The 22630-nt window shown below is 44.2% G+C and overlaps 1 protein-coding gene across 2 annotated transcripts in view; it reads right to left on the reverse strand.

Annotated features, from left to right (window-relative positions):
* Positions 1-1108: 1108 nt before the first annotated feature.
* The window catches only part of IGF1R (insulin like growth factor 1 receptor), a 173693-nt gene continuing 152171 nt past the window's right edge, over positions 1109-22630 (reverse strand). For both annotated transcript variants that reach the window (XM_042039718.1, XM_042039716.1), the window contains exons 16-21: positions 21938-22167; positions 21555-21665; positions 20770-20929; positions 18464-18593; positions 14726-14860; positions 1109-8610 (exon numbers count right to left, since the gene is read on the reverse strand). In XM_042039718.1, the coding sequence (XP_041895652.1) occupies positions 8244-8610; positions 14726-14860; positions 18464-18593; positions 20770-20929; positions 21555-21665; positions 21938-22167 (1133 nt within the window). In that variant the 3' untranslated portion in view covers positions 1109-8243. The remainder of the gene's footprint in view (positions 8611-14725; positions 14861-18463; positions 18594-20769; positions 20930-21554; positions 21666-21937; positions 22168-22630) is intronic.

Genomic DNA, 22630 nt, shown 5'->3' on the forward strand with positions numbered 1-22630 from the left:
ATGGATATGGGAGACACCAAAACACACTTGGGGATTCTGGTATGTGAAGTTTTACAATTCTCTTTTACTGGCCTGCTGTAGATGCCACTTTCCACATCAGCAATGGGCTCTGACCCAGAGTGCCTTCAGAGTACAGAGAAAACTGGAATCCAGCAGGATCTATAATGCTCTTGGTAATGGGTTTCAACCCAAAACCACCACTTTCCCCAAGTTCTCAGTGCCTGTCCCAAGAAAACACCATAGCCCTTCCACAGAGCACAGCCCAAAGGCACATCCAACAGCTAACCTGTCCCAAGAGAGGCAATCCTGAAGCACTGCACTGTGGGAAGGGTCAGGGCATGTGATGGTAGCTACAGAATGGGAACCAAAGGAGATCCCACATTGTAAAACATGGGATCAGGCTCCTCCACATCCCAAACAGCACCATACAGAAGTGCTGGGTACCACAGAGGGTCACAGCACTGCCCTTTAGCACACAGAGAACGTCCACACTCTCTGTAATCCTGCTGCCAGAACACAAGGAGAAGATGAAATCAGTCAGAAGAACAGCACAGCAGCAGCTTAATCTGGACACCTGGGATTTCTTGAGGGAAACAAAAGCCTGTTCCTCAAGCACCATCAGTAAAAAGGACAAGAGACAAACACAACAGCACACGCAGCTGATGGGGCTTTGGGCCACCATCGAGCCTTGCTTCAGTCAACACACTGAAGACAAAGTCTGAGGATCTGGCAACACCAAGATAAGGCTGATTTTCTTGCCTGTCTTTTCCAGTGTTACAGAAAGCTGATAACCAGGTGCTGTCTAGCTGAATGCCTCACATGGGGATTGCTGTGCAGGTAAATAAGTAACTAACAATGCTCACCTTATTCACAGGAACCGCTTTGTGCAAAACTGCTGAAATCTCAGCCAGAAAGGATCCAAAAGCTCGGTGTCTCTGGATGAAAATGCTTTTGATTTCAACCAAACAATGGCAGTACTGACCCCTTTTGAGAGCAGCTCAATTAAATGCAGCCAGAAAGGGCAGAGGAAAACCAGAGCAGCTTTACTCTGAGTTTTCTAACCTGTGCTTGCTTTGCATAAGGAGCAACAAAATCACAAACAGGCAAATGCATACAGAATTCTTTTATTTAACTTAAATCATGTAGTACTGAAACTACTAGAAAAAAGCAGAGTAAGAGAAACTAAAGGAGCCTTAGCTTCAGCCATTCAAAATAGACAAAGTTTCTTCTTTTCATAATGTAAAGAATCCCGAGTATATCGCAGTAACAGGAATAAATTCTTACAACAGAATATACAAAAACATTTTGAAATTTTTTAATCTACTGATTCATTTTAATATAAACACAGGAATTTCTTTAGGAATAATTTATACACAGCAAGTCTTTTTATGTAATAAATTGGCCATGTTATTGTTTAATTTTCTCTTAAAAAAATTTAAACAAGAAAAATTGGAAAATGTATTTGCAACTGCATCCATTCCTTAGCACTTTCTAGTTTTGCTTTTGTCCCAGAGGTAGACAAACTCTGGCCAATCCTTTCATCTCAAACCTCACTGGTTCAGAAAACAGAAGAAGTGAAAGGTGTCCCTGTCCATAGCAGAGGGGTTGGATCTTCAATATTCTTAAATAACAATAAATAGGGACCCTGCCTTGCTCATTTCAACAAAGCTTCCAATGGTACTCAACAGCTTTAGAGGCCGCATACAAACATTTAAAGAGATAAGAAATTTGCAAAGAGTTCTTTAATAGCAGTTACGAAAACCATCTTCCCTCTTTCCCTTATGCAGTCGCATCCTTCAAAGCACAAGGCCCCCGTGGCGCAGGTGCTGAGCGGCCCCGGAGAGCCTGGGGAGCAGCAAACCCTGCTCTGTTTCCCTGACCAGTGAGGTTCTTGTAATCCATGAAGGTAACTGCCCTAGACAGTGAAGTGAAATGACCAGGTAAGATGATCCCACCCCAACCAGAGGGCTCTGGAAGACCAGGATACTGAAGATACAGAACATTTTCCCAACTCCTTTTCTCACTCGCTGTATACTGGGTCACAAAGCTTGGGCGGGACGGGGGAGAGGGACAAGCCATGAATTGGACAAGTCAGCAATTCCTTTTTGGCATATTGTAAAGCTAACTAGTAACTGGTACCATGGAAAAACTGATCACAGACAGACACACCCACACACAGACACAGAAAAGTGCCTTTAAATTATATTTTAGGCATTTATAAACTACAAACATTTTATAAAATTATTCTATGTACTTACAAAATGCAATGAAACATTTAATTAGTTCTTGTAAACCAGATCTTTGTCAACTGACTACCCGTAATCTACTGGACTTAAAGCCCTATTGAAAATGCTAATTAATGGTTACTAATCAACGGAACGCATACCCAAAAAAAATATATGAGCACACACGCATATGCACACACACAAACTAGTGAAGTCCTAAGGTACTTGCAAAACAGGCCGACTGTAGGTGAGACAGATCCGCACAGGCCGATGACCAACCACTGTCACGTTTCTGGTAAGGAATTTACCGCTCCAGCTGCAAAATCCAGAGATTTATTCACAAGTACCAACGATGAGAATTGTGACACCTGAGCACTGATGCTGTCCCACAGATTAAGCTCAGGATACTACCTCAAACTTCTGCCAAGCCCTGTGTCTCTGTAAATCCCCATTGCTGCATCCTTTGTTTTCAGGTGTCTCCCCACAAACTCCTCCATGCTGACTGACCCGGCTGCTCCATGTCAGAGGCTGTTCAGCACCTCTGAGCAACCAGTTCTGAACCGAGGTGTCCTTCGAAGCCCTCCTGCCTACTTGAGTTCTGTATCTTCAGCACCCCTGGCCACTTGTGTTGTTTCTACACACCATTCTTCAATCCTTGTCTGCACATCTACTCACGGGTTAAGTTGCAGTATCTGGCTTTATCACTGGTTAGTAAGGAGTGGATCCCTTGCACCTTCCTCCACTGTTGTTCAGCCCAGTGATTGAATACACGGTTGACAAACAAAATAACAGGAAACAAGTGTTACTTGTACTAATGGAATGAAAAGGGTTTAAATATATATATCTATATTATAGATATACATATGCAGATATATATATGTATATATAGATATATATGTATGGAGTTACACCAATAATAGGAGTGTTCACTTAGACTTGGATTGTACCGAACACCCCTCAGCAGCTCCCAGAGGGCCTGACAGCAGCTCCCTCTGGTCACCAGTTGTCCTGGGCAAACTGGGCTTTCTTTCCTTTAAAAAACCAAGAGGAGCATCAGTGCGGCCACACCTGGAACCACACAGTACTTGGCACCAGCTAGGAGGAGCAGGGGCATAATACAGGGTGGCTCCACACTTTGCACCGCGCTCGGCTGCTGCCTCTGGTTTATCATCCCCCCAAGGAGCACCTGATTTAGTGCCACAGCTGTGTTTGCACAGGAATCATGTTCCCTTGCAACCAAACCACCTCCTCTGCCACGGGCACTCTGAAATGCCAGTGAGGAGTGACCCGGAGCCAAGCCCTGCAATCCCAGCCGCCTGCTCCCCTTGGCAACGCCAACTCATTATCCCACTGCATTGAAACATCATGGTGCCATTCATCAAAATGCTGGTTTTCAGGGCTGGGTGGGCTTTTGTGTTTAATTTATAAACAAACTGGATTACTTTAACTTTATTCAAACATAGCTGAAGTTCTAAATAAATTTTCCATACCAGACAAGCCAGTGGTCTCAGGGAAGAACAACATTACAAACCATATTATGACTCTATCAAGCCAACATTAATTCTCAGTTGTTCACATGCACAAACAACTCGATTTACTGTCCAAGGGAAGTCTGCATGAAAACCCATGTGAATAAAGCTATTCAAAATGCACAAAACACAACAAAAAAAGCTATGGAAACAAACAGAACGAAAAAAGGAATTAAGCTTGAATTGCAAACACAGAACGCAATGGTATCATGAAGGTGGTTTGGTCCAGGAGAGCTGACTGCCATCACGCACATGGACGCGAGGCCTCGTGGCTGTCTTCTACTGAAGTGTTTTTTGAAATGCTTCTCGTGATGCTACGTCATTAGTGTTTCTTCCTAATGCATTGTAAAACCACCTATGTACAATTCTACAAACCAGTAACTTGGACAGTTTTAACAAAACCCTCCTAGCCAGCTGAAAGATCTGAGGATCTCCAGTTGTGGTAATCAATATGTGCAAGGAAGGGGAACAGCCACTGCACCCAAAGGTCACTGGAACATCATCAAACATGGAAAACAAAACCAATCTAGTGAAAACTTCCAATTTTGCTGGTTTCTCAGGACTAGGGAGAAATGCTCCCTCCAAACTGTAGTAATTAACCACAGTGCTGTGTGTCCAAGAGGCCGCGTACAACTCCAAGTAGCCAAGCACCACATTACTCAGATACCACAACCAACACCTGCACAAACAGCTGCCAGAGCTGGAAAAAAGGAAACATTATACATCAAGTTGATGGCAAGCTCCTGTTAGTCCTGTGTGCTTGTAAACCAGTTACACGCCGTCAGAGGGCAATTAAAATTTGATGGCTGGTCCATCAGAATCCACAGCTATAATGCGTATAAACAGGGGAAGAAAAGGGAACTGACTTTTTACTGGCACATTAAAAGAAATCAGTTCAATGTTAGTTTTGAAGGAAAAAAAAAAAAAAAAAATCAGTGCTCTCATCAAACAGAAGCAGCAAAGACCAAAGCTGTAAATTTGATGTAGTATTATCATCGGCAGCCTGTGACAGGTTTTGGTCAAGAAAGCAATGCCATCATGTATGAGCCAATTTATTTTTGTGTTCTGATTCAGCCAAGTATCTTTCTGATGCTTGTGACATCTGAGCAAGAACTGGCAGGAATGACTTAGCCCATTCTACAGGACAAACAGAAAGACCATTCCCTTTAGTATTTCTTCTAGACCTTCAAACATTGTAAACATTTGCTTTCTGTAACAGATTTCAGGAAATACTCACAATTTGAAGTTCCCATATCAGGTCAGCTGCGTTTCCACTCATCCAAACATGCAGCATTTTGCTGCTGACCCAAGGGCTGCTGTGACAGCACATTAGAAAGCCTCTGTGTTTCCTTAAAGAATGGTCACCCTAAGTCAGACAACTCTTGGATTTCTCCTCACAACAACAAATCTGAAAAAATTGGGAGAAACCCCTTGGAATTGAGGCAAATATTCTGAGGTGACCCTCTGTGACAGGCAGTGACTCTTCCCCTCCAGAACCTAGAGCATGTGGTATATGGAGTGAGAGGTTACCAGTATCAACGGCATTTATTGGCTGCTGAGAAATGTGAGATGTATTTTTTTTATATACACACATATAAAAAAATAAGAGTGAGGTAGATAAATGTTTGAAAAAAAAAATCAAAAACTGTCCCCCTGTCATACTCTAAAACCCTTATCTCAGTATTTAAATTCATTATGGGGCATCTCTACAGTGATTTAAACTGATATCACAAAAATAAATAAAAAATCCTACATAGAATACCTTCTTAATTAACTTTTTTGTCTTTTTCATTTTCAAAAGGGAGAAATAACTATGGGACAGAGGCAAGAGAAGATAATGGGACCTAAACTACACAAGCAAAAAGCACTACAAACTTTTAAAAATCTCCAGTCAAAACTAGCAATCAGTATATTTTAATTCATTGTTCTTACTCAAAAGATTTAAACATTTCCATCCCAGAACCACCTCTTCCTGCCATCGTTTGGTTGGATCAGTGCTAAACAAAGGCCTAGACTGGAACTAAGGTAAGATGAGCAACTGGTACGACTCCTTGGGTGTCGACTTCCTGATGGCCCCTCCTTCCCCTCTCACCAAGGCTTCTGCAACTGAACAAACAAGCTCACTCGTTCTTTTGTTCTGAGGTTTGGTCTATGATTTAAGCCACAAGCTTGGACTTGTACAGGTTTCCATAGCTGCCAACGCTTCACTGTTTGCCTGCCAAGCCACCCGCCCCAGCTCCCAGCTTCCCACCAGACCCACGGAAACAGCACGGGGGCTTCCCTTTGGTTGGGGGTGGTTTTCTTCACCAGAGGTGTGAAGTGCAGCCCAGGTGCCCTCCAGGAGGGCTTTTCTCCACAAGGGCTTCCCCATCAGGAAGGTGAAGAGCTGGGGTTGGCTGGAGCCAGGTGATCGACGGCCACCCTAGGAATGCCTGGCATTGCCAGCTGCACCTGGCACAGCTCTTGTTCAGAGGGTGGAAGGGTTAAAAGAGTCTTTTTAAGGATCAGTGACCCAAAAGCCTAATGTCTGCTGTTGTACCCAACTAATAATTTAAAAAGAATACATGTACGGTTGTGTGTCTGTGTGGGAATGGGTGGGTGAATGTGTGCCACGACCAGAACAAGCGGGGAGGGCAGGAGGGGTAGGACCCTTGTACAACAATGAATATAAACACTGAACAAGAATGTACTAAATAGTTAACCTTTTGTTTCTGACCTGAGTTTGTATCACGCCTTGCACTGTAAGAGACTCGCGTGCTGTCTGGGCAGAGGTTAGTGGGAAGGAAGGAAAACTGGGGCTTAAAAACACCACACCACAGCACTGCCAGAGTGTTCCCGTGCAGGGTGTCCCTTCTTTCTCCTTGTCCCCCTCCAAAGCCCTGTAGCCCACACAGCCAAGATGATGTAAAACAACTAATGGGGGGGGGGGGGGGAAAAAAAAAAAGAGGAGGAAATGTATTTATAAAAAGGCATTAAACAGTTCATGGCAAATCATATGAAAGGTATCAGTTACTGGGAAGGAGGAAGTAAAAGTTACACACTATAGTACAAAGCATAAGAAAATTTGTTGAAGTGGAAGGGAAGGGAAGGAGGGCAGACCTGAAGGTTTTCATAGATTAAATCCACAAAGATAAAGAACAAAAAAAATAGCAGCTTTTTTCTGTACAGACATATAGATGAGTATCTGAACCGTAAAAAAGTTATAAAAGTGACACAAAAGACAATGTGTATGCAAATGATCCATGGTCTAACATAGAACTGCAAGACCCTTCGAGAAGTCTTAATAATAAAGAGAAAAGGTCAACAAAGCATCATATACTTGAATCCGGTTACTGCTTTTTTTTGTCTTCTCCAATTTATGTTTCTAGGTGTTTTTTCCTTGCAAGCCTGTGAAGGAAGGCAGGCTGCAACGATGGAGATCTCGGCCGCTTATTTTCAGGTTTTTCGTAACTCACTTTTGGCGGGCGGTTGACATTTTTTGTATGAAATGTACATTTGTTTAGCTCACCACTGCCAGGTTTGTCCAGAATTCACTGGGATGGGGACAGGGGTGGAGGGAGGGCTGGTTTTTTACCCCATCCCTTTTATCTTCTCCATCACAAGAAAAAAAAATCATCACATTTTGTCCAGTTTTGAAAAAAGATCTAGACAATTTGAGTTTTTTAGGTTTTTTTTTAAATACCAGTGCATGACTGAATAGAACATATTGGTCAGGATCTGTTTTGAACAGAGCAGTTGATTACTGTGCTCCTTCCATTTCTACAAAAAAAAAAAAAAAAAAAAAAAGGAAACAAAAAAAACAAATGAAAACAAAAAACAAAGAGTTCATTTTTTTTGGCAAAATTTGGCAGCGTTGAAAATGGTAACAGCCTTGGACGAATGATGGCCCTTTTTTATTCTTTTACACGTTCCTAAAAAGATTAAAGAGCAACATTAAAAATCCAGTCTTTTTTAGTTTAGGGTTTTTTTTGTGGGGGGTTTTTTTTGTTTGTTTGTGGTTTTTTTTATAAAGACCTACAGTGTTAGGCAGGTGCTTGCAGGGGTACCGGGAACCACCTGGCCTGCGATATCTTTGATCTGATGAAAGTGCTGTACGGTTGAACTTGCACGCAGATATGTTTCCCATTATGAAGCAAGAAGAGAGACAGAAAGAAAGAGAAAGAAGAGAGAGGAGAGAGGAGAGAGAGAGACATCAGATCTCAAGTTTTCTGTTGCTATTAAGTGTTAACATTAAGAGTTTTAAAAGGCCAACTGTGTGCCCCATGACTGGAGTCCTTGACTGAAACAAACATCTGCTTGCATATTGAAAAAAAAGAAAAATACGGTAACTTGTTTACTGAAAAAAGGGTTCTCCCAAGTGCAGCTATGGCAGTTCTGAAGATCCACTGAGGTACAGTAGGCTTTTGAATATATTGTGATTTTCTTTCTTTCTTCCCCCAATGCCTGTGTTTGTGTGTGTTTTGTTTCTGTGAGGCTCTGGCTCCGAGGATCAGCAGGCCGAGGACTGGGGCAGCGGCAGGGCCCTCTCGTTCTTGCGGCCCCCGTTCATGTGCGCGTACGGCTGTCGCTCCTCAAAGCTGGCCCGAAGGACCACCACGCCGGGGCCGTTCTCGGCCTTGTGTCCTGAGTGCTTGTCAGTGGGTTGGAGGGTGGAGGAGGGGTCTAAAGGAATGCTCTCCATGTTTTCAGTCTCCAGGTCAAGTTCCTCTGTGTCCGGAGGCTTGTTCTCTTCACTGTAGAAGAAGGAGACCTCTTTGAAGGCTGGATCCAGCTCATCTTTGATGCTACCGATGATTTCCAGGAAGGAGGGTCTCATCTTCGGGTTGTACTGCCAGCACATGCGCATCAGTTCAAACCTGGGCAGGGAACACACAGGAAAAACATTTACTGAGGTGTTTTAGAGCCAGGATTGAGTTGGACCAGGCGCTTTAGAGAATCATTCCACTCCCTTGGAAGCCAAAGTGACAGAACTTTCACAGGCTGAGATCCTCAGGGTTGTGGGTTCAATACCCATAACATGCAATTTACTTAAGAGTTGGACTTGATGATCCTGGTGGGCCCCCTCCAACTCAAAACATTCTGTGAATGCCTGTGTCACATTTCCACCTTCCTTCTCATCACCCATTTACTCCTATACCTCCTAGCTCACTTTTTCCGCTCCCTCCCACACACCTGCCCACATCTCGTGTCTTACAGGTTCCTGACATTCAGAACTATTTCATACTTCTATTCCAACTTGGTATTTCTCTTTTTCCTCTGAATTACCCTGTGCTTACTCAGCCGTAAGTTACATGATTGCGCCTCTTGGAGTATCTTTTTCAAACAACTCATCCCACCCCATCAATACTGGCTTGAAAAAAAATTAAAATAGGAAACACACACAAGGTAAAGCACTGCCTTTTTCCCCTGAAAGAAGAAAATTACATTAACTGTAATCCCCAGTGGACATTTGCCAATCTCAAAGACATTCTCTAATCTTTTTATTTTAAAATTAGGTTGTTTTCATTTACAGCCAGGGATGCATTAATATTTTACGGAGTGTGAGATCATCTGTTTAAGCACATCCATGATTAGATCTGTACAATGTCCCATGCTGGCAAAACAAAACCACAAAATGAAACAGTAATACAGACATAATGAAAACAGCATTTTCATGACACAGCAAAATTGGATATTCCCAGGAGATTGCCCTGAGCTTTAAACATAACACAAGAAAGGATTTCACCGTCTGTGAAGGTGGAATAGGGATGTCTTCTGTTAACACAGTGCAGTAATAGGACAAATTTAAGTAAGAAAAGAAAGATTAGCATTAATTCTTCGAGCCAATCCTCTGTGTACACAGTGCTCAGAGGAACACGCTGTGTGGAGGAAGTCACTGCTGGCCAAAACTACTACTCTCTGCTAGAGTAAGAATGGATCTAAAAATAAAATAAAGCCAAGAAATCCCTCAGTTAAGGTGATGCATTGGAGAATCCTTCATGTCTCTGACTCACCTGCCAGCACTGGGACCTGCAGCTCCAGTCAGACCCCCTTGGCTTGCCAGGGTTTATTTCCCACCTCTGCCAGCCTTCCCTTAAGCCAGGTCACTTAAGCTTTAAGCTTTAATTCTAGACAACAACAATACCATATTTCCAACTTCCACAGACTTTCAGAGCTCAAACGAGCAATTCTATTTGATCTTTTCATTAGCTCTCGCTGCTTTGTTCCCTCGGTTTACCAGATCTCTGCATCAGCGTGGAAAGATTTTATTTTATTTTTAAGTTAAAAAGACAAAAACAAACTAAAAAAAAAAAAATCACTCTTTTTGAATATGACCGAAGTCCATCCTAGAGTAATGTGCCTGCTCTAGAACAAACCTTCCAACAGGACTGACACTGAGCTGGAAAACCCTGTGCTCTGCAGCCCATGGTGGGTCTGGAGAGAGTTCGGGAACCCTGGCCCGAAGCAAAACTCCAGCAAAGAAAGCCCCTCTCCAGAAACTCAGGAAATTGGGAAATACTGTTGCACCTCCACTGTGTTCTCAGCTGACATAAACCAGCAGAGAGGGGAAGTGGCTGTGTTTGGGCTGCAAACACTGCTGAGTGCTTCAACCAAACCCAAAGCAATCTTCACTGAAGTGCATCTGAAGTGCCCACTATCCCTGCCAGAGCTCCACTGGCACCGCTCCGCGTGAACAAACGTCAGCCACCTGAGCATGGCCTTGTGACACCCAACAAGAGCTGGCAAAACCAGTCTGTGCTGGGAGAACTCCCCGGGTACTCAATGCTGCATTGTAACCGCACGTAGACACGTAAACACTGCCCAACTCCTGCTTGTTTTTGAGTCTGTAAAAAGCCTTTCAGAGCAAAAGCGGAGCCAGACTATAAAACTGCACCGTACCCTCACCCACAAGCAGGGAGGAAAGCTTGAGACATAAATATATAAAATCCATTTCTGTTACTTCATTGCTGTTTCCCTTCCAGCTGACTGCTGCGTCCCTGAATAGAAGCTTGGCTGGAGCCAGGAACTCTGGATATTTGCTGGCGCTGTGCCCCGAGGCCTAAGGGCAATGCTAAGGAGATACCACAAGCAGCGGAGTAATGCATGTGACATCAGCACAAACAAGGACATGTGATGTTTCTTTTAAGCCATTCCAGATTTAAAAACCCTACAGAGTTCCCATAAAAGGATTTTTTTTCCTTTTTAACTCTGTGTGTTCACAGACCTTGTTTACATTATCTTAAACAAAATAAAAACCTTTCCAATAGACAATGGAGGAATTTACAGGCTGTCAATACAACCTGAGCAGATTTATGAAGTACGTTCCTGACTGCTGGCAAGCGAGCTCCAGGGAGCTGGAGGCAGCATCATGGGAGAGGGGAATAGCTAGCATCCCTCTGTGCATCTTTTGCTCAAGGAACTGAGCAGAAATTGAGTTCTGTTTTGCACCGAGACAATAAAAAAAACAGGAAATGGAAAGTTCCTATAGAAGCTGCATTCCATTTGTGCTTTGCAATACACTTGATTTGGTGGGGAAAAGCAAAAGGACCTCTCCTCCCCTGGTGGTGCCATGTGCTGCCAGTGCCTCTGCAGAGCAGACCCCGGGTTCTAAGCAGGAACAAAGGGAAATCAGCACTGCATAAATAGTCTACAATGCATGTGGGGGAAGCAATCCTGCTTCAAAAACAGAGTGGAATTCCAGCCTCCACAACTTTTAAAAGCCCCATGGGAACACACTGTCTGAGAGCTTCAGCTGTACCAAAGCTTGGTGCCACGAAGCCGTCACCTGATGAGCGATGCCATAACAATGGGAGGACATAAAAACATCACTGAGTGCACAGGAAGAGGAGAAAAACAGCAAAGCTTCTCCTGGCACCGCCTTACTGAACCATCTGTCTTACTGCATGGTTCTGTCTGCAAAGCCACGCGAACTATGCCAAGAGGGTGTAGCATAAACACAACTGAGGCTTGTTTCACCCTGTGCTAGAGTAAAGAGCCTCCAGAAATACCCTCCCCTTTGTGCTTTGCCCTTTCACAGGGATTCACCACCTCCCAGCCACAGGACAACCCCCTGTAAAATCCCCCTTTGCCCAAGCATCCGACACAGCCACGCTGCAGAACAGAACTTCTGCAGCTCCAGCTAAAAGCTACTGACCCACTGCTACCAGGGTCAGGGGAGCACAGGCACTGACGAGCACGACCAGCACAGCAGGGATGGAGACACAGTGTCCCAGCCCACCTGCACCATGCAGAATTCATGGGGGGGAACACAAGGTTCTGAGGGGAGCTCCTGCTCCATGGCTGGAGGGTGCAGGGCTGTGTCAACATCACATCACCCGCACGGCTAAAAACAGCCAATTTGGTGACAGCAGGATTCTTCTCTCTGTTCTCATCTACACTTCCCCACAGCAGTTACCTCCTCCACCTGTTCTGGAGGCTTCTCTCCATCAGCACACTCCCCTCTCTCCACAGACAGGTCCACTGATATTCTGACCAGAATTTCAGTTGCTTCCAAGTCAAACTAATTTCAAGAACAAAGTCCCTGTGCATTTGTAGCTACCACATGAGACACAGGAGGACAGAGCTCCCCTTCTCACCTGCTTCCAGGCAGCACCAAGCCCAAGTGACCTCCCTGGTGCCGGGCTTTGCTTTTGGGACATCTTGAGTTAATACTGGGAACCAATACCAAAATATCACAGACCAGTGTCCACCAGCAAGAATTTGTGCTGCCTAAAAAATACCTCTCACTAGCACAGATATGCCAAAGACCCTGTCTTTAAACAAAATATTTTCACAATCTCCACAAAAAAGAGGATCCCTTGGTTTACAAAGGGTTTCATAAAGCACTGGAGAAAGCAGTGGCCTGGAACGTGCTGGGATGCAGGGTAAGATCCATATGCAAATTCAGGGCTCTTGGAAACTGTTAGAAACACTCTTCTGCCCATGTCCTAGTTTTCCTGTAGGTCCCCAGCTGAGGTTACTGGGCCCTGGAGAGGACCTGTGCCTACAGACCAGGTCTCTGATCCTGCCAGCAGCTACAGTGTGTGAGTGAGGACTGGGAGCAGAGGGGAGGTCACCAAGGGTGGCACAGCACTGTCTCAGCATCCTGGGCAGAGAAAGAAGTGAAAACATGCAAAGAATAAAGCACCACAGGAACATAAGAGGTTTTTTAATGGCCAAGTGCATGTGCAGGGAACAAAGGTGAAGGTTATTCCTGGAACTCCCTACTGTTATTCCTACAACTGCCTATTTGAATTTCAGCAGATTTGGGTGTCTGTACTACAACAAAGACAAAACAAGCTGAAAGGGAGCAAAAGCAAGTCACAGCAAGGTCAATACATTCTTTTTTTTTTACATTTGGGATAAAGCCAGGATGTTTTATACTCAACTTTATCACTGAAAAAAAGCAAACCAAAAAATCACTACTAAAGTGGATGTGCCTTAGGTCTGAGTTCAGCCTCATTTTTCTGACAGAGCAAAGCAGCACAATTCAAATGCAGAGTTTTTTTATTCTGCACCTCTGCACTGTCAGGCTGAATCCTGCTGGGCAGAACCAACGTGTGAACAGCTTCTCCATGAGGAGCAGCACAAGAACGGCCTTGGCTGTTACACACTGGTGCAAAGATTTGCTCTGCCAGACTTTAACCAAGGTCTCCCCGCTCACAAGCCTGGACCTTGGAAGTGAATTCATCCAGTAGCAACAGCCCTGGAGCACAGGAGATTCCCTGAGGAGGGGGAGGAAGGAGAACTGGGTGGGCTGCAGCAGAGAGAACTTCTGGCCTGACTCCCCTCCCACCCCTGCCCATATCACACAGGCCCCAGGTTAATGGGAATTCTAATGCTGGATCTCTCCCCAGTGAGTTTTTTCTCACTGCAGAGGTACTTTTTTCCTGTGAACTCAGGGAGCTGAACCCGTCACATCCCCGTTCTTCCCCATTTGTGCCCATCCCCATTATACAGCTCTGACCATGTTAAACAATGTCCACTCAATCCGACTGCCAGGAATTCTCCACAGCATCCCAAAAGGGAAGGAATGTGAAACCAAGGAATCACATGGCAGCTACACCTCCCCCTGCATATACCACCCACCCCCCTCAAACAACAAAACAACACTGCCTGTCATCTGAAACCACAGCCAGGCTCCAGCCAAAAAAGCTATTTTCCTAAGAATCCCAAGCAGCTGAGGCCCTTAAGTGATTGTATCCCTTCTGTGGGCCTCCAACAAATTTCAATAACTGCAAGACACAGTATTTCCTTCCCAAAAGTCAGTTTGGGAAGTATATCAAAGCAATAAAGTCTGAACAACTGAAACTGCTGTACACAAAGGCCAGCAGAAGTATTTCAGCAATGTAAAGCTAAAAAACTGAAGCTGCTGCACTGCACACCCTCTGCTGCTGTGAGGCTTTGGGTCGATCCTGGGGTAAGGGAGAGGTTTTTCTGTGGAAACCTCTCCCTGTGCTTGCAGGGAAGGAAACTGTTAGCAGGGGGGATTTATTTATCCCAATGGGATGAGTGCTTTGACTGAAACAGCACATCCAACCCAGCTTCAGATACTTTAATTTATCTGTATGCTGAACTATGAAGTTGAATTCCAGTGTTTACACACATTTCAGCTTGTCCCCTGCTCTTTTTTCGCTTTATGCTCAACAGAATTACTTTAAGCAGGAGAGACATGATTTAGGCACAGAGCCTCCTGCTGTAGCAAGTGCCACTTACGGGTTTTTATTAAGTCTAATTTTATTCAGTAGCACAAAGCTTGGGTTTTGTTTGCTTATTAGGAGACAGATAGCCCAAGGTGAGATTCTGGCCACAAGCAAAGTTGTTTTCTAGAATGTCTCACTACCATAAAATACTGGATTGACAGAGACTGTTTGAGCAGCCCCTCCCACGACTGTCACTCTCTAACAGCCCCTCCTGTGGTAGGTGGGAAGAGCAGACACTGCAGGGGTCAGGAAGCACAAGCTGTGCCCACAGGGCAGTGGTGGCACTTACAGCATGTCAGGACAATTGTCTGGCTTTTCCAGCAGCCCCCCTTCCATGACGAAGCGCAGCACCTGCTCGTTGGTCATGCCCTGGTATGGCTGCTCCGCCAGCGTTGCGATCTCCCACAGCACCACTCCGAAGGACCTGCAGGGAAGATCACATTTTTAGGGGTTCTAGCCATCTTTACAAGGGTGTATTTCTTACAAGATGCTGAGTAGTGGGTGTCCATGGGTATTTTCTTTTAACAAAGAATTCCAGTTGCTCAAAAAAAGTGCCTGTGGTGACAGTCACATCACCTCCCTCAAGAGACTGCTGACTTCAAGCACACCTACTCTGGTGAGAAAAGGGCTCAGGTGAGAAAAACTCAAGTTACCCCTTTGAAACATGCATGTAACTATGTTCTTGAAACAGAGCTTCCAGCTCCTTCCAGATAACTACAAAGGACAGCGTTAGTGAAAAAAGCAGTTTGTGTAATAATAGGAATTGATTACGGGCAAAGGAAGATAAGCATAGTTACATAATTGGGTAGCTTGGATGTAAGTATTGACACTTTCTAAAAATATCTCAATTTAAAATTAGTTTATTGAGCAGACACAGCTCAAATTGTCTGCCCTGCACTGAAGAGTCATCTACTTTTAGAGCTGCTGGGCAAAGAAGGAAAATCTCAATGCTGTCTGACTTGTGTGGTAAAATGCTGAGTCAAGCTGAGTGAAAAACATGCAGTTCCACCGGGGGCTGTTATGAAAACAGGAGTCCAGTGTCATTAGCTGGTTATGGCCGAGTGGTTTTATCTTTCAGCTATCCCTGGGATCTAAACTGGTTTGCATCTGGAGCCAGAAGCCACAAACTGCCTTGCAATTGTTTTCCTTTCAGGGGAGGGAGGGACAGGGGGTCAACTCAACATTTGGGTGCCTTTGAAGCTTCTTTGATCACCGCAGGGATAACGAGGACAAGTCTTGCACACCTATTCATCAGATTATCCTAACAAATAAACTCAGGTTGCTCCTTCCAGGCAACTACCAGCCCTGAAAGAATGCAAGATGCTGAGGATTTATTTATAGAAATCCACCCTCACCCTGAACAGTATTACATTAATTTTAAAATGTCCTCCTTCCCTAACTACAAAAAAACCCAGCCCCGTCTAATTACCTCATTCTTCAGCCTGAAAAGCAATAAAAGAATGAGTTGCTAAAATAAAGCTCCACCCTTCAAACCTCCAGATACTCTTCTTGCAGTTGCCATTTCACCTTACAGCTTATAAATCCTAGACTCTAACCACTCGACAGGGTTTTGTCTTTTTGACATCTTGGCTTCTGAAACTGATCTCGAAGAACATGGAACTACACGTCACAGTATCTGCCCAGAAAGGCATGAAAACCCTTTTGTTTACTGTTTGATGCAAATAAACGGCCCCCAAAACAGCTAAGCTGAGCTGAGCTAAGCTGAGCAACTTCAAATCTGAACCAATAGAAGGATTGAAGACGTTTTTCCTGGCATGAAGAGACCTCCAATGTATAGTGCCTGTAGTAAAAGTCACTGAGAAGGAATGATCCTTTTAGCCATAAGCAGATCAAGTAAATAGACAGTATTTCATGACAGTGCTAAGTCAAGCTCCACTACATTTGGAATTTAGATTGAAATTTCTCTGTCGCTGTGGATACATGTTCTAAACAAACAGCAAATTTCTCATGTTGAGCCCATTTTTTTGTGCCTTCAGACAAGTACACCCCTGTGAACCAAATTTCAGAGTAAATCACTCCTAACAATTAAGATGCCAAACCATCCCAAGGAGAAACTCTCTGAAATACCCACGAGTACTGTGGGCCTCCTCTCCATAAAGCAATTTTTTTCCTCTATGCTTTCAAGTAAAAATCTGTCAAGATTTTACTGCTCCTCCTCTTCAACTTTCCAATCCTGTAACCAGTAAACTACTTTCCAGGCCAGGATATTCAGTCAGACTGTCCCACTGATGAACTGCAATATTGTTTGCACAATCCTGCTTTGGACTGACAGACCAACAAATGCCAAATCACGGAATCCCAGGATGGTTTGGGCGGGAAGGGACCTTAAAGCTTATCTTGTTCCACCTCCTGCCATGGGCAGGGACCCCTTCCACTATCCCAGGTTGCTCCAAACCCCATCCAACCTGGCCCTGGACACTTCCAGGGATTCAGGGGCAGCCACAGCTTCTCTGGGCAACCTGTGCTGGGGCTTCACCACCCTCACAAGGAAGAATTTCTTCCTAATATCCCATCTAAACCTCCTCTCTTCCTTTTTAGGGAAGCGCTTACGTCCTTCCTGCAACAACTACAGCGCTAATTTACTTCTGACGCTTGATTTGGCATCACACCTGGGGGGTTTTTGTTTGGAATTTGAGTTATGTTTGAAGAGTAACATCACATTAACAGTCCCAGGCTAAAGGAAAGCAGGTGTGGAACACATATGGGACATCCCCATTGCTCACCCTGATCTGCGGCCGAACCCTTTGGAGGCAACGGCTGAACCTGAAAATTCCTGTTGTGTGGTAAGAACAGACAGCTCTGCCAGCTCTTCACTCCAGGCTTGGTCAGTTCTGCATCTGCGGATTTTCTAGTGACACAGTCCAAATTTCTGTCTGCTTTGTGAAGCCATTACAAGTCCCAAAATTCTTTTACTGGGGGGACTGCCAAAAGCATGCCTGCACTGTTCCATCAGATAAATGGCTGATACAGGGCTTCCCTTCAACTCAACGTGGCTGTTTTCATCTGCTTCCAAGTCTGAGGGTTACTGGATTCAAAAGTAAGTTACTAGCCATATGTAAAATAAAATTTAAGCATCATTCTGGTGCTCTGCTTTTTCACTTGAATTCCTCTTAGGAACTTTTCGTTCAGAGCTGGTGCTGTGAACTACAGACCACTGACTCCAAACTCCTCAACCTGCTCAAGGAAAATGCAGTTTACTCCTCAAACACCATTCCTACTGACTTCTAGACATTTGGAGGCAATCAGCTGCCAATTCTTTAACAGATCAGCAGTAAAAACATCTTGTTAGGAAGGCCGAGAAACCATAAAGAGAAGAGGTTTTGCCAGTACACAACCATCTTCTGCCAAGTCCTCCTTACCTATCTCCAAAAGCTGGGGGGTGTGTGCAGAATTGTTCCAGGGGATTACTTCTCCCAAGTACATGCCTCTATTAATAACTGCACAGATACAGCAAGCATGCAGTGTGCTTTGAAAGAAAACCCTATTTCTACATCTTGCAGTATATAAAACAAGCAAACGAAGCTCCAAATGGAGAGGGATATGCACAAGGGAGAACTCCCCAAAAAAGCCTGCAAGAGCTTTCCCCCCAACTCATCTGGGGGAAAGTGGAGTCATTTACACAGAAGGTTTTGATGGAAAAGGAGGTCAGCACTAAGAACCTTTCCATATTCCTGGCAACTTGTAATGCTTTTCTTGAAGGAGGGCAATTTAAAAAATGACAATTTGCCCTTCCAGGTGAAGGTAATGTTTTTCACTGCACAACTGATTTTACAACTAACAGCAGGAAACATGCTGCCACCTCCAGTTTTGGAAATCCATTTAATTCTGCTCTCCCTGAGAGCAAAATTTAATCTCAAGAGTTCTTGCTGAAACATGAACTTGTGGAACAAGAGGGTTACCTCTGAATGGGCAGGAGAAGCAGTATACTTAATTAAGTCTACTAAGACAAGAAGAGAGGCTAGGAAGAAGTGGGTTAAAGCAGTTTTTCAGAGCCCTTTTTTGTTACCAGACGTCGGAGTGTGTTGTGAAGACTCCATCTTTCAGTGATTCCGGGGACATCCAGCGGACAGGCAGCAAACCCTTCCCTCCTTTCCGGTAATAATCTGTCTCGTAGATATCTCTCGTCATGCCAAAATCTAGAAGGTAGAAATACCTTGAATTTGTGTGAGAAAATGATGAACATTTCCCCTTCCTACAAGCCAGAGAATCACACTCGGGTGTGAGGAGTCTGCACTGTGCTCCCGTGACACTTGACTTTGCAGACACTTCAGCTGCTGCCTCAGGGCTGGTGACCTTCCCTCCCAACACCACCAACAGACTGTGCCACTGACAAGTCTGAATGGTTTAAACATAGGAATGTGAAAAGTTACAGCGTTTATGCTCAAGCTTTGCAGTAAGATGAGTCTTCTGAAGGTCATATAATTCACGAATTGTTCCCCAAATTCAGTGATTTTCTTTTGTTTTTTTAAGGAGTGTAAGAAACTCCTTTAGTACTTATAACTATTGTGTTTAACTGAAGAATCTCACATGTTGAAAGAAATATTTGCCTTGGTTTTCTTTTTCCTATTTCCAAAGGTAATTCCCAGTTTCTGTACAATATTCTATTTCAGGCGCTACAGAGGATTACGCTGCTCATTTGCGATTAACACACACAAATATTAAAGACGTACTTCCGGTTATATCCATGCTTAGCTGTAAATTTGTAAGCATTTTCAAGACTTGCATCTAAAAATGTTCATCCCCTTGACTGTAACTCAAATTTATTCCAGTGTTTTTTTCTGTACAATCAGCGTGAGACAGAACTGCTGGGTCTCACACTTGTCTATTGAAACCAGTTACAGTGTTCTCAGATACCAACCAAAAAGTTAATAAATCAAGAATCATCAGACCTCTGACTGATATTAAATGCTGTCTGGTGACACAGAGGGCAAAATCCATTTTACCAACACAGACCTGTAACTGCCCCTTTTTTCCCCCCAGGAAACGTGTACAGAACTCCCCCAGCTCTCTCAGTTATCACCAGTCTGTGGTGAGTGACCAAGCACAACGTTCCCTGCGTACCAGGGACACCGGTACCCTCAGCGATTATGACTAAAAAGCCCATCTGTGCAGCTCTTCCATCACTCCCACACACCAGGGTGACTTTATCCCGGCTGAACGGAAGATTCTTTCAAAATGTAATGCAAATAAGAAACAGACACGCAATGAGCACAGGGTAGTGTGGCATAAAGCTCTTCCTCTGAGATCTGAACAGTCTGAGTTGGCGTGTTCCAGCCAAGATGCTCCTAAACTGTTTCTGCGTGAGGGGATTTTTAATGCTGGTACATAAACAAGAGCAATGCAGCACATTTACAAAATGCTTCTGGGGTAACCATGAACATGTTAAAGGGAAGAAATGCACCATATCTTCAGTTTAAAGAATTGTAAAACAAGCTGATGGAGGCAGGAGGAGAAAACTGGAATGGGAAGGATTTAGGCTGACTTCCCACGAACCTGCAGAAAATACACAAAATCCCCAAAAGATCTTATTTCCTAATTAACTGACTCAAAATGAAATCATTTTTTCTTTCTCCCAAATGACAGGATTACTTACACAAATTATCAAAATAGCTGAGTTAAGCTCAGAGAAAAAGAATTAGTTTCCTACAGCAGAAGGCTGTTGCTATACACGTTATTTTAATATGCACAACTCAAAAACAGCCAACAGCTTAAAATCACACTCTCTGGAGAGAAGACTGAAAAAACTCAGCTGACACTATTTTGGAGGGATGGTAAAAGGAAAAAAAAATTGGTGATCTAACAGCAGAGCAGAAGAAAAGCCATTCAGCTGTCTGGGAAGCAGAACTCCAGTTTAGACTGGAAAGCACCCAGCTGAAGTCATTCCACTTCCAACTCAGATTATGATTTAAAATAATCCTAAAATTCTCATTCTTGAATCAATAAACAGAAGGTAGAATTATTTTTGTCCATTAACAGAGATGTGAATGACACACCAGTGGTAACTACACCATCCACCCAGACGTCTGCAGTACCTGCACCTAAATCACTGCCTCACCAGCTCTTTTTAAACCCGCATGCTATACTATTGGCTCACTGGAACAACAGCAAGCAGAGGTATTCCAGAGGTTAACTCAGTGTTAACTTCTCACAGGTCTTAAATCACTGCAAGTCTTCACAAGGAACATATTTCATTCTGCAGACATTTAAACTAGAGCTCAGTTAAGGAAAAAAAAAAAAGTAAATTAAAAGCCTTCTAAGACACTGATTTTCCAGGATGATTCTATGACCTGTGTAAGAGTCAGGACAGCCCACCTCCAATTTTGACTGTGAAGTCCTCAGCCACCATGCAGTTCCTGGCGGCGAGGTCCCTGTGTACGAACTTGTTGGCATTGAGATAGGCCATGCCGTCGGCGATCTCTCCCGCCATCTGGATCATCTTCTTCAGGGTCGGGGGAGCCTGCCCAGGGTTGTTCTGAGAAAGATGAAGATCAAAAAAATTAACAGACCACGTTCATTCTCTTGTGCACATACTGTCCTCATGTTCTGCTCCTTTAATTTATCGGAATTTCTAGATCAAGGGCAAAAGCTGCTGAGCTCATTTTCTGCATAGGCTGCTGTGATTTCAGTGGCAAGTGACCTGTGTGTCATCTTTATCCTTCAGACCCTGTATCATGTGTGACAATTCTAGCTGTTAGACTGATGGCCTATGCATGACACTTTGCACAGGAGCTAAGATAACAGATATTTACTTTCCAGCAGGGGCAATGGGCAGGACACACAACATGAAACAATTATCCTAACACATGTTCTTAAACCAGCCAATTTCTGTAACATCTTGATGAGAAAGTAGATCAGACAAGAGATCTAATGTAAATCTGGAAAAGAGGACTCAGTGACACAAGAAGGAACCTATCCCATGTGGCACTCTGCACTGCCTCATGAAAGAGCTGCTGGAGATCACACAATAGCTCATGTTTTGTCCTTAGACTGAAGGAGAAGGGCAGGAAAGGCTAATTGCCTGCTGCTTCTAACGTGAGGCTGTCTTGTTCAAGATGATTCAAACTGAAGAAACAAACATCCAGCAACTCATGACTCACCTCTGTGTCTGGCCTCAATGATCTCAGGTAACTTTTGAGGTCGCCACGTGTCATCAGCTCCATGATAACCAGCGTAGGCTGGCCCTGAGAAACAACACCAAGCAGCCGAACCTGGCAGAGGAAAAACAAATGTTCAGTACAAGTACAGCTAATTATCATTTTTTCATGTTGATAGGCAGCCCTGTGGGAACCTGTGGGAAAGGTCTGAATGTAGATTTGGTTCCACTTTCTGACTGGGGTTTCACGATAATATTACAAAGCTGCACAGAGTTGAAGCTAAAAAGCCAAATTCCCACTTCAGGGCAGACATGCCCAGAACAGCCTCACGTCAGTAAGCACCAGGGCTGGATGATTCACAGCCTCGTCACATCTTCAGGACTCACCACATGGTGACAGTTGAACTCCTTCATCACCGAGGCCTCGTTCAGGAACTCAATCCTCTCGCGCATGCTCGCGGACTCATTGACTGTCTTGATGGCCACCCTGGTCTCTGGCTCATCCTTCACCACTCCCTTGGCTATTCCCTCGTACACCATTCCAAAGGAGCCTTGCCCAAGCTCCCGACACATGGTGATCTTCTCCCGGGGCACCTCCCATTCATCTGGAACATACACTGAGGGGAGAGAGAACAGGCTGTGATGTTCCACTGCTGCCCCTGCTGTGATCACTCCCTGCTCCACAACAGCAACTGCCCCTACAATTTTAGTGTTCAAACCCTACACAGAATGCTGAGACCTTGCACCACATGTGCGAACAGTCCAGGGTCTTTCCCATACAGAGGAAGGGGAACGATGGCATACAAATAAATCTGCAAGAAAGGTGTACATGGACTTAAAGCAGCCTCACTACAGTACTAACATACTGGGATAGAAATAAGGAACCTCAAAGCACAAAACCAGGGTGAGAAGAAGCTCAAATCAATGCTTTAGGTTAAATCTTTTCTCGGAATGCTTGCTCTCCTAATTCTCCCAGACAGCATCAAACACACTCGATCATCTGCATCAGTTTAGTGTCTGCTGTATTCTCTATTAACAGACTGATTTTATGACAAGCAGACTCTGATCCAGCAGCTCTTT

This window comes from Corvus kubaryi, unplaced genomic scaffold (assembly GCF_017639235.1).
Source record: "Corvus kubaryi isolate FWS band 111438036 unplaced genomic scaffold, C.kubaryi_AGA036_p1.0 37394, whole genome shotgun sequence".
NCBI lineage: Eukaryota > Metazoa > Chordata > Aves > Passeriformes > Corvidae > Corvus > Corvus kubaryi.